The sequence below is a fragment of the Poecile atricapillus genome, chromosome Z (assembly GCF_030490865.1).
Source record: "Poecile atricapillus isolate bPoeAtr1 chromosome Z, bPoeAtr1.hap1, whole genome shotgun sequence".
Classification (NCBI taxonomy): domain Eukaryota; kingdom Metazoa; phylum Chordata; class Aves; order Passeriformes; family Paridae; genus Poecile; species Poecile atricapillus.
Window position 1 is genome coordinate 17605799 of NC_081289.1, and position 16920 is coordinate 17622718.

The following is a 16920-nucleotide window of genomic DNA, read 5'->3' on the forward strand; positions in this document are numbered from 1 at the left end:
ATTCAGTGCTGATGTATCTGCATCCATTATTTTTATTCTGGATATAATTTGACATACAGATTTTAATCTAAAATTCTTATGAGTTCAGATCCAGGTTACCAAAACCATTTTTGCTCTATCATATGCTATTTAGAGTATTCTAAAGTATTTGCAAAAGCACAGATCCACATGTTTTAATCTAAATTTATAGGCATGTACTTTTAGAGGTAACCTTGAATTCACAGTCTGTGCTACTCAGCTTCAGTGCTTTTATATGGGGAAAAAGAAGATTTTTATCCATATATCAGTGTATGTGTAGTGTGCATATATGTATCTCTTAAAATACCATCTCCTTCATAGTGGACAAAATTCACATGATTCCAACAAGAATGTTCAGAGAAATGCACAGGAAAAATATGAAGCATGAAGCAGAGGGCCTATTGCAAAAGGGCCCCTGGAGATGAAGACTGATTTACTACTCCTGTAAAAATTATAGGAGATATTAGGGTTCACTTACTGTGAAGAAACACAAAATTAAGTCTTTGGGAGGAGATTTCCAGCCTTACCAATACGTGTAAATATCAACAAGTGAAAATTGCCCAGCTGGAAGGGGAAAGGTAACAGACATTGTTCAGTAATGCCCAATGACAGGACAAATGCCAATGGCTACAGATTAAAGCCTATGAAATCCATCTGAACATGAGGGAAAAAAAAGAAATTGCAAGAACAAAGAAATTATTCATCTATATATGGCTACTAGGACAATATCCAGTTAAAGATGCTGTCCCCTAAAGTCTACTTAAATTCAGAAGAAAGCTAACCTCAGAAGTACCTTCACACAGCTAGCACCTCACCACTTCATCTGGAAATTCCAGAAGCACCCTCTATTGTGCTCACCCTGTGCCCTCACTCAGCTTGTGCCATGTCCCCTGGTGTCTAAGGTATACTGTCAAGGTGCTGGGCACTAAGACGTTGTTATGAAGGGAGAAGTTATTTTGTTTTTCCAGCTGAGATGGCAGCAGTGCTTATTCAAGTTATGAGAGCTCAAGCCCACACATCTCAGGGGAATGTTCAACTCCAGCCCACTTTTTATGTAAAGATACCCTTTATCTTCCCCACTTAGGACCTCTTACTCTACAGAAAAGTATCCAGGAATTATGGGCCCTGAACAGAATGTAACATGACCCGAGCATAAGGGTCTGGTTAAAACCCTCAGACACTGACAAGATTATCTTAAGTTCTGGTCCCTGCTCCTGACATTAGTGAATAAATAGATAAAGTGAGCATGAATTACAGCACAACCTTTTCCAAGTCTTAAGACATACTAATACATTTTTTTTAGTCTTCAGATTTAATAGCACTTTCTACAGAAATATAGTAGTCTATCCCCTGGACTACGAATGCACCTGTTTTCCTTTTTAAAAAGGAAGAACTGTCTGTTTCTCTAAATATTTCAGGAACTGGCAAAGACTTGAAATTTGCCTCATACCTGCCAGGCTTTCTGGAGTATAAGTAACACTTAACAGGTGTTGCTTTTCTGGTTTGAAAGTAATAATGATGTTTTGCTTTTCTTTACAACCTCCACTAACATAATGTGAAAGTGCCAAAGAGGTTCTTCTTTGATAATTAGCAAAAAGTACTAAATACTTGACAGAAGAATAATCTTTTACTAGAAGTCTTTCCTAGATAAAGATTTAGAGGTCAACGATCTCTAAAGAGCCTTCAATGAGTTTGACATATCGCTGAATGTGAAGTATTAAGCTATTTTCTTACACTTCAATTACATAAGTTTATTTATCAGTTTGCTTATATTACATAGCACTGGCTATGAAACTAACAGAAACTAAAAATACTAAAAAAAAAAAAAAAAAAAACCAAAAAACAAACACCCTCCCCCCAATAAACCAAAAAAATACTCCACCTCCACCCCTCCCCCCCAAAAAAAACTCCAAGAAGACAAAAACAAAAACCCCACAAGCTGTTTGGGGAATGAAAATTCCCCAATGTTACAATGTAATTTGTAGTACATCAATTTAAATACACACCCGGAGTCAGCTTTCTTTAAAAGGACATCTTTTCTCCTTTATCAATTCAAGACAGAGTTACATAAGACAACCTCAAACTATGTATTTATCTTCAGAAAATGCAGTAATTAAAATTGGACTTTGTGCAGCTGATTCAGGTTAGATTCCATTCAGAGAAAGATACTGAATGTTACAGTTTAAATTTAAATTAATGCTGATCATCAGTCCTTATGCTCTGCACACCATAAAGTAGTTTCCAGTCAAAAACTCAACCACGCATTTGTATCAACAAGTATCACCAAGCCCACTGGCTGCTTTAGAACTTGGATCTTCCTCATATCACTTCAGAATGACTGGTCACTGCAGCAGATATTCTAGCACAGAGGCCTTTTTCAGTCACAAATTAATGTTCAAATTTAAAACATCACACTCTTGCAGAACAAGTCAATATTCTCCACATATTCTTTGTTTTGATAGTTTTCTCCTGCATTGCCTTTCCTTAGATCTCTCTCCATCCAGCTTTTCACCTACAAGACTCTTCTGTACCAGGCTGTTTACCCCCTTTGTAGATACCCCACGTGAACAGGAAAATCTTCTGATCTCAGTTCCAATTTTTCAGACACCTGAAAACCATAAGTTCCATTCAATTATTTTGTGTCTGGTACAGTTTTGAAAAGGAAGTATCTACTTTATTCCCATCCTCTTGGCATACAGTCAGTATGTTTCCAACAATGATCATTTAGAGATTTACAGTTTTTCTTCTAAACACATGGCAAGCATATTAAGGGGATAGAGCACATTTCCTAACAAAAAACTTGTTCCAAAGTATCACAGTGCACAAGCTCCATAGAAAGCTGATGAATTTCTCAGGGGCTCAGAGCAATGCATAGGTTCACACTAGAAAGATGCTTGTCCAGCTTCCTCAGGTTGGCATAAGAAATAGAATTTTACTTTACTAGGTTAACCAACACATTTATGTAAAACATTTATCTGCTCATACTATCTCCAAACTCCCTATTAACAGTAGAAGAAAAAAAGAAAAAGGGGGGGGAAAAACCATCCTAAAAAATAGACTATTCAAAGCATTTAATAATGTGGCATGAAAATCACATCAGAGTTTACTATCATTGCCTTGGAATGGAGTAGGAAACTTCAAATGGAGACTTTACTGCTTCAAAGTGGCTGTGTGGTCCACTAGCAACTCCTCGGGAATTTTCCATGTAGCTTGCATTGAGAACTGCCATCACACACTGCAGGGATGTATCCACTTCCCTTCTCAGCACACTTGTGTCAAAAGCAGCAAGGAATGCATTGCAGTTCTCTCTTAATCACACGGTGTAAATGTACCCGTGCCTGTTTTATCTAAGTTTAGTCCAGACAAACAAGATGACTGCTAAAAATCATTTCGCTGATCACAATGAAAGGCTAAAGCTTTATTTTTCCATGTTTTACCACTTTTTCACGATAGGCTCATTTCCTTGTCCCAGTCCCCACATAGCATCACTGTTTCAGACATCAAAGAAAGAGAATTAGACACAGTACAACCCTATGAAAAACAAAGATCCAACCAACTAGACACAAGCACTGACATTCATATGCTGGGGGGAAGAAAAAAGGCACAAGAGCACTAATGTGCAATAAGCAAACAGGGTTGTAGAGAAATGTCAGATCTCTTCCTTAATGTAAGGAACTACCTTCAGGAAAAGACCACTTGTATGAAAAGCATCTTCATAGGACGCAATTAACAGCACCTGACATTGAAAGGCTGAACACTGGTACCAGTGATATTCTTCTTTCACTAATATACAAGATTTTGTTCTTTCTTATAATGATAGATCTATTCAGTATCAGAACTAACCAGGAATAAAAAGGTTTATTCTTCTCTAAAGTGAAGGGTTTGTGTTTTTTCATTAGACAATAACTTTATTTCCACAGTCAAATAAGGAGCAGGAAATAGAATGCACAGTATATTTTCACTGGTGATGCTAGTTGAGCCATCAATTCCAAAAACTCAAGGGGAACTGGAATCTGCCCTTACTGGTAAAATATAAAAGTCAGGAGGTAACATTTCCAGAAGGCCTTAGGAGCTGCACCTTTGCATGTGCAATTTCTGATCTACTCAAATGATACTCCTAACCCTAGTTCATACCTAGATCATTCAGTTTCATGATGCTTCAAGCACAAACAAGCTGACCATGCTGGAAGTGTAAGGTACAGCCAAGGCATCTGCTTTCGCTCAGTTCTAAAGTGCTAAATAAGCACTTTTCAGCAAAAATATCAGTCCAATCACTCAATACTACAGCTGTCCCATTTGCTCTTAGCGAGAATAAGAACAGCATTCTAAACTACTTCCGTGATACTCACTCCAGGGCAGCACATTTTACTGCAGTGTTGGGAGATGCAAGGGAACGCCCCAAGATGTCCTAGCTATTCACACAGCATCAGAGAAAGCAAGCTGCTACTTATCTTTGCCTCACACTGATGTGTCCTCTGGGCAGACAAATAGTGTAGTCAGAAGGTAGCTTGAGCTTTAAGAGGCTACATGTGCACACCAGTTTTCTTGACATGATTTTGGTCCTCTGGGCTTGAGGCTGTGATATGTCAACACAACACACCTTTGTGAACACGGGATAACACTGTGCGGAGGGGGCAGACTGTTAATATTTTCCTGAGCACAGTGCCCCAATTAGCACAGCTACCTTGCTTTTGGTACTGTTCCTAGACTGCTCTGTACAGCACTCCACACCTCAGAGAGGTGCCCAGCAGTACCTCTGAAAACTCTGGGTTAACTTGCAGCACCTCATTTCTCTTGTTCTGTTTGTTCTTAATAGCAGGTTTTGCAAGGCAACAGCATGATGTAATCCTTTAGTGAAAAGATCCAAATATTCTTGTTATTGAAACAAAACTAAAAATCTGTATGTTGAGCAAGAAAACCAGAGGTTTTACAAGTACTATTGGGTAATAAGACACAGCAATTTCTTTGGCTGCTCTTCATTTATCTGATTTGGACTTTGTTTATTGGCAAACATCAATATTCCAAAAGAAAAATGTCACTCTCTTTAGAAAATACTGCCTAGTAAGTGGCAAGAATGACAGATCAGAGTAATCACATATCTTCAATATCAAAGATTCCATTTCTCAGAGTCACCTTTTTTTCACTTGTTTTCATGAGAAGTGCTTTAAGAGCCTTTAAGTGAATAAAGTATTCATGTAAATGGAACAAACACAATTAAATTTATGAAATTAATTTCCCAGCCTAGCTGCCATGTCAGCTGACAGTTTCAGATGAAAATAAATAGATTTCAGACCACAATATATTAAAAATCTAGACCAATCACACATACTCCAACTGGCTTTTAAGACAGAATAATGTGGGAAGGTTTAAAAAAAACCTTTCTTGCTTTTGTGGCGAACATCAGTATTTATGCCTGCTTGAGCAACAATGAACTCAGTATTTTCAAAAAGAAACACCAGTTTTGAAGTCTACTTTAGTTAATGCTGAAGTAATGGAGAAAACAGTATTAAATATTAATTCCATTCAAAAGCTGAATTGACCTGAGGAGGGTTACCAGCCACATAAATCCATATTACCACCACACAGCAAACATCTCAAGACGATTCATACTCCATAGATTTTTAGTTCTGTGTATTCATGAGCTAATGATATAATACATTAGAAAGGACTGACAAAATGAAAAATATCTTAGCTTTTTTAAAAGCTATATATTTCACTAAAATACCTCTCATATGTTGATAATAAAGCAATAGCAATGCTGTTAATTGAATTTTCATACTTGAGCAATGAGACAAAGGTAAAATTGGAGCATTTATATGCACTGTACCTACAGAAATCTTTACTGATTACTCAGATTTGTTTTGAGACAATGGTATTTTATTCCACAGTAATGTAGGGAAAGTACAAATAGTTACATGAAGAGTGTAAGTTCAACTTGTACAAACTGTCATTTGAACAGAATGGAGACACTGTATTATTGCATGATCTTTCAAAAGATCCAGAAAGTGCACAGAAATTGCACTGATCATAAAAAAAAATCTGCTAATGAATATGAAAACTATCCCCAAAAAGAAAAGCTAGAAACCACAAATGAAGAATGAAAACAAAATTAATGTGATTTTGCCCACTGGCAGTTAACAGAGTGATACTCCACTGTAAGGCTTAAACCATTTTACTGCCAATGTGTTGCTCTAAGAGAACTCATCATTATCAACAGATAAAGATAAGTTTAAAATAAAAATAATATATTTCACATTCTGCACTGTAGCACCTAGTAGGTATATACAGAAATTAGGTGTACCAAGCAGCAATCCCCCAACCAGATTTTTCTCACCTCTCCAGTTTTTAGATACGGAAGTCACAAAACAGAGCCTTCTGAAAACATTTTAATTCCTCAAATAATTTATGTATTAAACATAACAAAGGGAAAGGAAGATATTCAAGTGCTCCAGAAGCATCAACAAATGACATCCTGGAATATAAAATCATCATAAATTAACTAGCCAATAAAAAATTCACAGTAAAATTACGCAAATACTTACAGTGCCTTCATTTGCACAGTCAAGAATGGCCAAAACAAAAACAATTATAACAAAAATATAGGTCAACTATAATATTACAGATAATTAGAGGTAGTGTTTAAATTACTAAATCTAAACCTCTATCTTTCAAATAACACTGAAAAAGTAATAATTAATTTTGCTTTAGAAATTAGAGCTATTCCCATTTCATAACTGTTTAGAAACTCACTAGAATCTTGTTGGACTCTAATTTAAAAAGTTTAATCATGTACTATTCAGTTCTCTTACAGATCTTTATTGGACAATATGTTTTCTTCTTGTCCTAGTTACTTTATCAGAAGGCATAAGCTAAAACATCTATTATGTTGTATTCCAGAACAAATGAAAAAAATTACAAAATTACAATCTCAAGGAAAGGAGTATTAACTTTCAAAGTACACCTACTTCAAATAAAGCCAGTTCTTCAAGTTAACTATAAAGAGAAAAATTTGCACACTATTCTACATGTTATTACGCAGTTTCAAAAATTGAAGCAATTTGAATACTTGCAACTCTTCAGCGCTTATTATGGTAGAATGCATATAACTTTAATATATATTAATAAGTCTTCCCACTTCAGAAATGGGAACCAAGAGGAAAAAAAATGGTTTGTCCAAATGAAGAATGTAAAATGATTGGATACAGACACCCAGTCACACAAGTGCTTGTCTAGCATCCTTATTGTAACTAGTTTCTTTTCAGTCTAACCAAAACTCTTTCAGCTTTTGTATTGTTAGAAGAGCTTGAGGTCACTTCAAGTTACTTAATACTTTGGCAGAGGGTACACAGCTCATTGGACTGAAGTTGAGACTTCCATCTTACTTCTGAGGAAATATGGCTAAGCCAAGGAAAAGTAAAATTAAACACATCAGCTTTCCCTTGAGGTCTAAAACGCTTCCCTAAGATCCACCAAATTGCCACATGAAAGAATTAAGGCTTATACACCACAAGAGCCAGAAAGTCAGCTTGAAAGTTCTCTGGTGCCAGACCAAAGCTCTGTTGATTCAGTTCAGGTCCCTGAATGTTTCTAACTACAAGGTCTTAATTTTCTGTAAAGAGAAGGTCAGCACCAGAAAACATTTGTAACAGACTCTTTGCAATCTCCACATTCTCTGACATGAGCATCACCATGCCTTGTCCTCCAACTCCCAGACAGATAAAAGAGCTTCACCTATGCCTGCAAACAGATGATGTTGTGGGGTTGTGCTCCTGCAGCCGCATTGGCAATGCCTTGATTTCCTTGGACTGGATGAGCAACTGGTTCGGGGCAGAATCACACATGGTGACTGAGACACAAAAACAGGGCTCTACAAAATGGGATGAACTATCAATCCCAAAGTAGGCAGTGAGGAAGAAAAATGAGTGACTCTTCTGTCTTTTCCCACCAGTATCATCTCCAACAACACATTCCTTCAAGTGTTTTGCAACACTCTGGGACTCATCCTAGCCTTTGACAAGCCCACTCGGCTCAGTAGCACAACAAAAAGCTAACCCAGCAAGAGAATGGGTTCTGTCAGTTTTCTGAGCAGAGTTGATTTACCAATCAGGCAAGCACTGAACCAGCAAAAGAGGAATTATAGTAGCATGCAGCCAGGAGCAGGACAGCCTCTTTCAGCAGCAGAGTTGGCAAAGCCCATCGTGCAGAACCTCATGTATAAAGCTCCAAAACAAAGAACCAATTCAGGAAAAGTAGTCACTATAGCACATGCATTTCCTTCTTTTCTTAAGGAGAAAGCCTGCCTTCAGAGTACAAATCAGTGCGTTCAGACAGACCTGTACCACGTAACCTAACGTCTCTAAGAGGGAAACCTTGCTTTTACATCAAGATCATATTAAGGAGTGGATGAGAAGTTTTGTGTTTCTTCAGAGACCAAACAAAGACACATTTAAATCTATACAATATCAGAAAAAATACATTCTACATGAACTTCGCTCAGATGTGACTTTGGCACTGAATTTTTCCTCCATGTGAGGAAAAAAGGCCTCAAGGCATCTGCAGTTTAAATGATAATCTTCAAACCGTACCCGAATCACCTTTCTTTTCAAATGATGTTATTAAATGTTTTCTTAGAACGACAAAGCTGTAAAAAACATCAAACACCTAATGGCAAAATACCACCAATGAACTGCTGTAGGAAAGGGCAAAATTAATTCTTTTAAGACTATACAAAATACAGAACTAATCCTGAGAGCAAGAGCTAACTATTTAAAAACAATTCCATATAAATTTAATCAATTTGGCTTTGCTTTGCAACAGAAGCATGTACATACGTACACTACATACAGATTAGTGCTGTATTTCCCTGACTGCTCTCTAAGCTGCTCAAATTAAATATTTATTTCTGTAAACATAAAAAATTTTCTCCTGGAGGGGGAAGACACCAAAGCTGACACCATTATGAAATTTTCAGGTAAACTGCTAATTTTGAATAACAAAAAAAAAAAAAAAAAATAAAAAAAATAAATAAAAAGGATGCTTTCTCCTTCTTATGCCCCATAAACTCTGACTTTGAAGAGCAAAACATTTCCTTCATTTAACTAAAAAAAACAAACATCTTTTTGTAATATAAAGAATGTTAGAAAGGTTGCAGGCATTCCAAAAGGCAAAGATCTGTAATTGACATGCACACATTTGATAATTTCTTAACCTATTCATCATTGAGACGTTATAAGTCCACTGTATGTTTGTTGAGAAACAAAACATCCCTGGAAAAGTGCAACACAGAAGGCTTTACAGGGACATATTCATAGTTTACCTGACTGACTTCTCCAAACTCCTTTACAACTAGTACAGGACCAGTGCAGCTTTACAAAGCCAACCTCTGTAAAAGGCAAATTCTACAGTATTTTACTCCTGAAATATCACAGACAACATTACACTGTGCAGACAAAAACTGAATTATATGCCTAAACTTCAGTTTGTTCTGACCTGAGATCTAGTCTACAGAAATAAGTCACATCTATACAATGCATATAAATCTAGTTGAGTACATGTATCATGGACAGAAAAAAGGACAAAAATTTCAACAGGATTTCTGCAAACATCACAAACATATTTCAAGAACAGAGCTGACTGTAAGATCAGTTTAAAAAAAGATATGTAACGTATGCACAGAATATATCACAGCAAAAAACACAAACAAGGAAAGATGACAGCATGTTGTTAACCTAACTGAAACAATGCATCAAAAAACGAAGGTAGGCAGAGATAGCACAAGAAGTATCACAGAATGATACATATAATTTGAAGATGAAACCAAGAAATTAAAGAGGTTTCAAGAGCTACAGAACACATCCAAGAAAAAGTTGACCACACAGAGCAGCATAAAGGACTTCTTATGCTACATTCTAGCTGCAGTATATTCTAGACAAGTCAGAAAGGGGTAATCAGCTTAATGTGACATTTTCATTTAAAGCAGATAAAAAAGACGGGGAAAACACAAAAATTGTCTAAAATATAAACGGATTTTCCCATCTGAAAGCTCTGACAGTTTGTCACATCTAAAGCTCTGTAGTCTCTGCACACTTACAAGCCATTCAGGAAGGCGACGAAGCTTCAAACAGCACACAGGCACCCGCGTTACGCTCTTTTGTTCAGAAGGGGTAATTACACCAGACTGTGACTGGATGTTAGGCCCACTCAGAGAGTAACTGAAACCCACAATGCAGGTTCGCAACCTTGCCAGGCACAACAGAGCATTTGCTTTAACACAAATATTTGCCAAAAGCAATAAAATGTGTATTTCATAATACTAATATATTGATACAGCAAACCAAAGTACAAATCATTTGAAGACAGAGAGAGTGCAAGACCACACAGGGAAAAAAAAATCACATAAAAATTTAAAGGGACTAAGTAACAATCTGTCAGAACAGACTTTGTATGGCCTCCACTGTACTGTTCAGGAGCTCTCTTGACCATACACAGGAAGGTAGCAAAGAGTCCATGATCCAGTAATACACGCTTGGTATCATGCTAGCACAACACAGCCTGGGTTTATATGTTTCTTAAGATAGAACACACATCAGTCCCATTCCACAGGCCAGGGGGAAAAAAAAAAAAAAAAATTAAATCAAGAAAACATGAAACTAAGTTTGCCAAAAAATTAAAGATTTGAGAGTGTGTGTTTTCTTTCACAAGCTATATAACAGTCTTCAGACACTCTTAAAGCAAGGGGAAAGGCACTCCCAGGGCAGACCACAGCTGGCAGGGGGCAACTTGTCTCCCAAAAACCTGCCCCTTAGTCATGAGACTGCATGAGCATGCAACTAAATCCCAAAGCAGCATGGCTGTTGCTATCTCTTGCTTGCTTATTTTCCACTCTTAGGGTTTCAGACTATCAACGCAATTCAGTGCTAGCAGGCTTTTTCTACCCACTACATGGCAGAGCTCAATCACAGGAACCGGTGTGGGGCTTTTTGCAGACCGAGATCCAAGAAAGCTACCAAGTGATCTGTCCCACCTCTGGATCAGGCAATACTTTCCTCCTCACAACAATTTCAGAAATCTAGTTCACCCATACCCCAGCAATACTGACGCACAAGGCTGGCATTTAAGTTAAGCCTGGATGGAACCTGAGCAATTGCCAGGACATTCTGAAAGAGCAACTATACAAAATCAGAAAAAGACTTAGAAGAGAAAGAACCTGTAACTGTACAAACACTTCAGGTGACGCCTGCACCTTTACTGCTGGCAGTGACCGAGTTCTGACAAACTTGTATTAAGCTGCTGTAAGCCAAAAGAGCTGTTGTGTGTCTTGCTCTCTACAACAGTACTGGCAGTCTAGTTAAAAAAATTAATGAGAGGTTGTTTTTAAGGTATAACAATCCTGCTTTGCCGGTTTTTATGGTTTACAAAGCCCATTTCGCACTTTCTATTATACTGCAGTTCGAGCAGGGAGAAGCCCATGTACAAAGAACAAATCACCTCGACGTACACGCAAGTAAACATCCGAAATTCTGCGAGCCTTCCCTTCGTCCTAAAACGTGGCAAGAAAACACCCGTGTGTAACAATTACTGTTAAGTAACACCTAGGCGCGCAACCTACTTTTTGTCGGCATTTGTCTTTTGCCGCTTGAGGGGAAGAAATAGGAAAATAAATAAGGGAGAAACAAACCCAAACAACTAGGACCCCGCACACGGCCCCCGCCGGGGCCCTGCGAGCGCCGTGCCCGGCGGGCAGGGTCGGGGGCGGGCGGTGCGGGCCCTGGCCGGCAGGGGGCGCGGCGCGGGCGGCCGGCGCTGTTGTTGTTGCCGCTCGGGGTATTTAAACGCCGGGCTGTCAATCACGGGCGCCGCGCGCTCCCCGGCGCTCCCCGCACGGCGGGGGCGGCACCGAGCGGCCCCGCAGCCCCGGCCCGGCCGAGCCGCCGCCGCCACCGCCGCGGGCCCCCAACTTGCTCCTTTGTTTAACTGCCCGTGAATCCCCACCGCCGCCGCCGCTTCCTCCCGCTCGCAGCGGCGGCCGACGGGCCTTTTATTATTCACACGCTCTGCTCGCAAAACACACGCGCGGCGGCGGCGGCTGCTCGGGACCAAGCTGGAAACGTCAAAGCGGCGAGAGGCGCGGGGCGACCCTCTTTCTCCTCCTCCGCCGGCCCCCGAACAAAACGCACGGGCAGCCCGGAGCTCGCAGCCGGCCGGGGACAGCCCCGGCGCCCGCACTTCTCCGCCGGGAGACCGCCCTGTCCCGGGAGAGACCCCCCCCCGGGGCCGCGGGGGGACACGCGACGCCTCTGCACAGTCGGCACAACTTCGGGGTGGCCCCGGCCCCGCCAGCCCCGCATCTGTTGCTCTTTCGTAACCAGCCCCCCCTCCCCGCGCCTGGCCCGGCCCGACCGCCCCCTCACAGCCGCGGACCCATGTGCCCGGGGACGGCCGCCGGCGCCGGCACTGTCCCCGCGGCGGGAGGCGGGGGGAGAGCCGGTCCGGGCGAGCGCCCGCCGCTCCCCCCGTGCTGCCGCCGCGCAGCCATTGTCCCCCCCGGGGGGAGGGGGTAAGGCGACTGCCACCGCCTGTGCCCAGTGCCGCCCGGCGGCTGCCCCGCCGCGCCGCCCGACCCCGGCGCGGCTCCCGGCGCCTTACCTGCCGTGGAACCAGTCCTTGCAGATGTCGCACTCGATCATGAAGCGGCTCACGTCGTAGGGTTCGCGGCACACGCAGTACACGGGGGTCGCGGCGGCGGCCGTCGCTCCGGCCATCTTTAAAGAACTCCCTGACTGAGCCGCCCGCCCCGCTCCGCTCCTCCCCGTCCCGTCCCGTTCCCCCCCGCGCCCGGCTCCCTCCGCCGCGGCCGCGGCGGCGCCGCCAATAACAACAGCGCGCGTGCCGGCCCCGCACGCCGCGCGCGCACCCCGCCGCCGGCTGGCACGCGCACGGGGCGGGCGGCACGGGAGCGAGCGGACAACAGCGCGCGGGGGCGCGCGCACGTGCGTCACCCGGCCCCCGTGGAGGCGGGAGGAGGAGGAGGATGGGGACGGCGATGGGAGGCGGGTGGGGGAAAGCACCGCCCCGCCCGCCCCGCCCGGCGACCGTGCCCGCCGCGCCTGCGCCCCGCGGAACAGTCCGCGCCCCGCCCCGCTCCGCCCGAAGCGGCGGGGACTGAGCGTGCGCGGGCGGGCCGGGAGGGGAAAGAGCGATTTTCCCCGTTGAGCGCGCGGGGTGGGGCGGGGCGCGCACGTGCCGCCCCTCCTGGGAGGCGGGCCGCGGGGAGGCACGCGCTGGGCCCCGCCCCCCGCGGAGTCACGCGGGGAGGGGGCGGGGCGGGGGTGCCGCGAGGACATGGGAGGAGGCGGGCGCGGGACGCGGCGCGCGCCGGCCCCCCCCCCCCCCCCCCCCAGTTATGTAACGAGCGCGGCGGCGGCGCTGGAGCGGCCTGGCCTGGCGTGTCCTCTCCTCTTCTCTCCTGTTCTGCCCTGCTCTGTCCGGAGACCCCTCTGAGGAGCCGGCTGAGTTCCCTCACAGCAAGGGTCATGCAGTGCCCGTGCTGCCGCCTCCCGACCCCCCGGGCCTCAGCCTCGGCACGGTGGCCCATGCAGGTCTCCTCCTTCGGTTCCTGCCGAAATCTCCTTATGTGGTTCAGCACCTGAAGACCCAGCGCGGGGCACAGACAATCAATGACCTAGCATTCGTTTGCTGCAGTTTCTGAAAAATGTTTTCACCGAGCTAATTCCATACGAGGATAGCTAGGGGACGTGCAGTGGTGCTTTCTCCCGGAGGGACCTCGGGGCAGAGGCACATCTGATTTTAGGAAGCCTGGACAGGCCAGTCCTTCCATGCTGCCCAGCTGGGGGTTGCAGCGGTTTATTTCTTGTCAAGCTCCCTGCCTGTGTGATCGTCACTGTTCCGTTCCGTGCCATCACCCTTTCTTTCAGGACACGAAAGTAACACTGATACTTTCATTAGGTGTCATCGATAACAAAAAAGTAGGCGTTAAAACAGAATTGTTTTTTTCCCTGCAAGGTCCCGTCAAGGACCTCTGGAGATTATATTGTATGAGGGAACAAAGAGCCATGTCCTCATTTTTAATAGCAAAACAATAAATATGTTGAAGTGCATGTCACAATGATCGTAACTGTAATAGACACTGCCTACAGCATTATAATTTTACAACCCATGGCCTTAACCACCAGTAGCCACAAAAAAGCAAATGCCGTAGGTTTGTTTGGCAGAGGGAAGCTCAGAAGTAAATGTTTCCTTTCCAGACTGTTATTGTGAAGCTTGCTAATGTTAACATTTATATAAGACAAGCAACACGAGATGATGATTTGGCAGCAAAATGGACAGCAAAGAAACGTAAAACAAATAAATCCAGCATGCAGGCTCTGTGAATGGAGACTGAGACAGAGAAATAAAGGAAGTGTAAAGGATGTCTTCAAGAAATACCAGATTCTCAAACCAAACCCTGACCTATTTAGAAAGTACAGAAGGTTCTGACCTGAAAAATGGTGTTTCTGGATGTTTCAATACTCTACTTTTCCACACCTCAGTATTTCAGCAACTCAAAGTGGGTCCATAGACACATCAGTCTTCTAAAAAGCTGATGTAAATTTTTTTGTGGGCAAGAAACGTCAGCAAGGCAACAATGACAATTTCAGAGTTTCAGGAAATAACACACACTAAGAGGTTTTTTCATTAAAAATACTGTTTCCATTTATTAATCTGATTCAAAGACACACGTAGGAAGTTGCTTTCTAATGGTAGGGCCTGCAAACTCTCGAAGAATCAGCTACAGAAAATGTAACAACTATCAAGAGAACTGTTCCAGTTATAGCTGTTATTCTGTGTTTGTGTAACAAAGTGTTGGTATATGTAACCACTCTGGAGTCTGAGAAGGGACAATTTCTTGCTCCTTAGATGGGTGTTTCTTACATTGTCACGGGGTCAGTCTTATCTGGAAGCTGCAGTTACCAGCTGGAGTGATGTATTTATCCGAATTGGCTGTAAAAACGCACGCCTGTTGTATATCAGGAAGTGTCTGCAAACGACAAACCTGCTGAACACCTTGGTAAGGCATAAGGCACACGGGAATTGGGTGGGTATTCCCGGGAGAGATAGGGTGAGGCTGCCTGATGTGCACTACATAGGGAGGAGACCTGGCTGGGCTCAGGGTGAGTCCAGCGCTATGGGCTGGGTGAGGAAGTTTTCAGTTGACACAGAAGAAAGCAGTGAGAGTGCAAAGAATGAGGAAACAGGCTGGTCTCAGCACCCTGTGGGGACCTGCCCTTCGCTGGCCTTCATTATAGGAAAAAAAAAAAAGTAATTTGTTTGTTTTTTAAAGAGAGTAGTTGTGATCTTAAGCATGCAAAGTAATGTTTGCTATTTAATAAGCACTTTGCCTACTGCCACAAGCAATGTCTTTTTGCCATGGTGATTTATTTCAGAACAAGGTGTGTTAGTGATTCAATCTGCTGCACCTTAACCAGGTGGGGAATACTTAATCTCTTGCAAAAAAAGTGGCATAAACCAGCTCTATCACCCTCAGTCTGACCTGCTGGCAGCTTTTCTCTTCCCAACCTTTCTTTCAAACAACACTAGACTATACTTGAATGTAACACAGCAAAAGTTCAGGAAAGCTGAGGACCACACACCATAACAATTACAAAACCCCTTTGAATAAGTATTCTTTCCAGAAACTTGGAGAGCTTTTCTATGGCAATCTTACCAAACATAGTTCAGAAACAAAAAATGCAATACTTACCTTCAATATAAAGAAGTGAGGCAAGTTTAAAAGCCAGTCCCAAAAATTCTTCAGAAACAAGCTCATTATTCACAGCTACACAATGATATCTGAAGACACCTGAGGCTGTAGCACTCTCAATTCTTGTCTCCCAACCAGCAAGACACACCAGTGTGAAATATAGTGTGCAGACTATAGTCTTCTAATAGGCAACATAGGGTTCATATGCTTGGCCTCTGGCTGAGTTCTGACTGCCAAAAACAGGCAAGGCAGCACTGACAGAGGGCTGGGGAGGACTGAAGAACCAGCTCTAGAGTAGCTGGTAGCTCCGGAAATCCAAAGGCTGGAGGAAAAAGGCTGGAGATAGTGATGAAGAACCAGTGGAAGGGCAGTGAGAATTAAGAAGATGGGAACAATGAAGCTTGTTTTAGGAAAGGAGAGTGATCAGTGCCACAGACCATGACTCCCTGCTCACTCACTGTCACACCCCCCCGTGCCCCATCTTGTACCCAGCCTACCATCCCCTCAGCAGCTGACCAAGCCAGTTAGTCCTTCAAGCCATGCCCAAATAAAATCTTTCCACCCTAAAATTCACCAAAGCATGCTCTGCTCCATCAAGCCCAACCTCTGAAAAACACAACTTACAGTTTGTACACCAAGCAAGTCCCAATGGCTGCCTCCATCTCTGTGCCTGGATTCCAGCAAAAATGTTAGAAGTACAGTCATGTGGGGCAGGCAGGGGTGAGTGGCTCTGGCACTCAGAGGTACAGGACTGTAAGTAACAAGCATTGGATCTTCAGACACTAAAGTCAGGGTTAGAGATTGAGGCACCAAGGACTAAAGTGCACCATCTCTTTGCTTGCTCTTCAGGGCAAGCCTGGGTGCTGGTACTCAGTAAGGCACAGAACTTCTGCTTGTGATTGAAGGAATGCTGGCTGACAGTTTATCCTTAAGGCTGGAATGAGGATAAAAAGGGCTTAAAGTATAGGATTCTTCCTGAATAATGTGAGGACTGTGGAGAAATTATAAGGCCTGCTACCTGCTTCTTATCATGAGATAAACCTGCAAAGCCACATGACTCAACACGTCAAGTGCCTTCCAGTGAGTTCTGTAGGGATGATGGATGTGCTCAAGCTTAAGTTTGGGCTGAAATATTGCCATGG

At 43.2% G+C, this 16920-nt stretch overlaps 1 protein-coding gene across 1 annotated transcript in view; it reads right to left on the reverse strand.

The window, feature by feature from the left end:
* LOC131593001 (lysine-specific demethylase 7A-like) overlaps positions 1-12844 on the reverse strand; it is a 61666-nt gene extending 48822 nt beyond the window's left edge. Inside the window, exon 1 of the mRNA XM_058865086.1 lies at positions 12664-12844. Within this exon, the coding sequence (XP_058721069.1) occupies positions 12664-12779 (116 nt within the window). The 5' untranslated portion in view covers positions 12780-12844. The remainder of the gene's footprint in view (positions 1-12663) is intronic.
* Positions 12845-16920: the final 4076 nt, after the last annotated feature.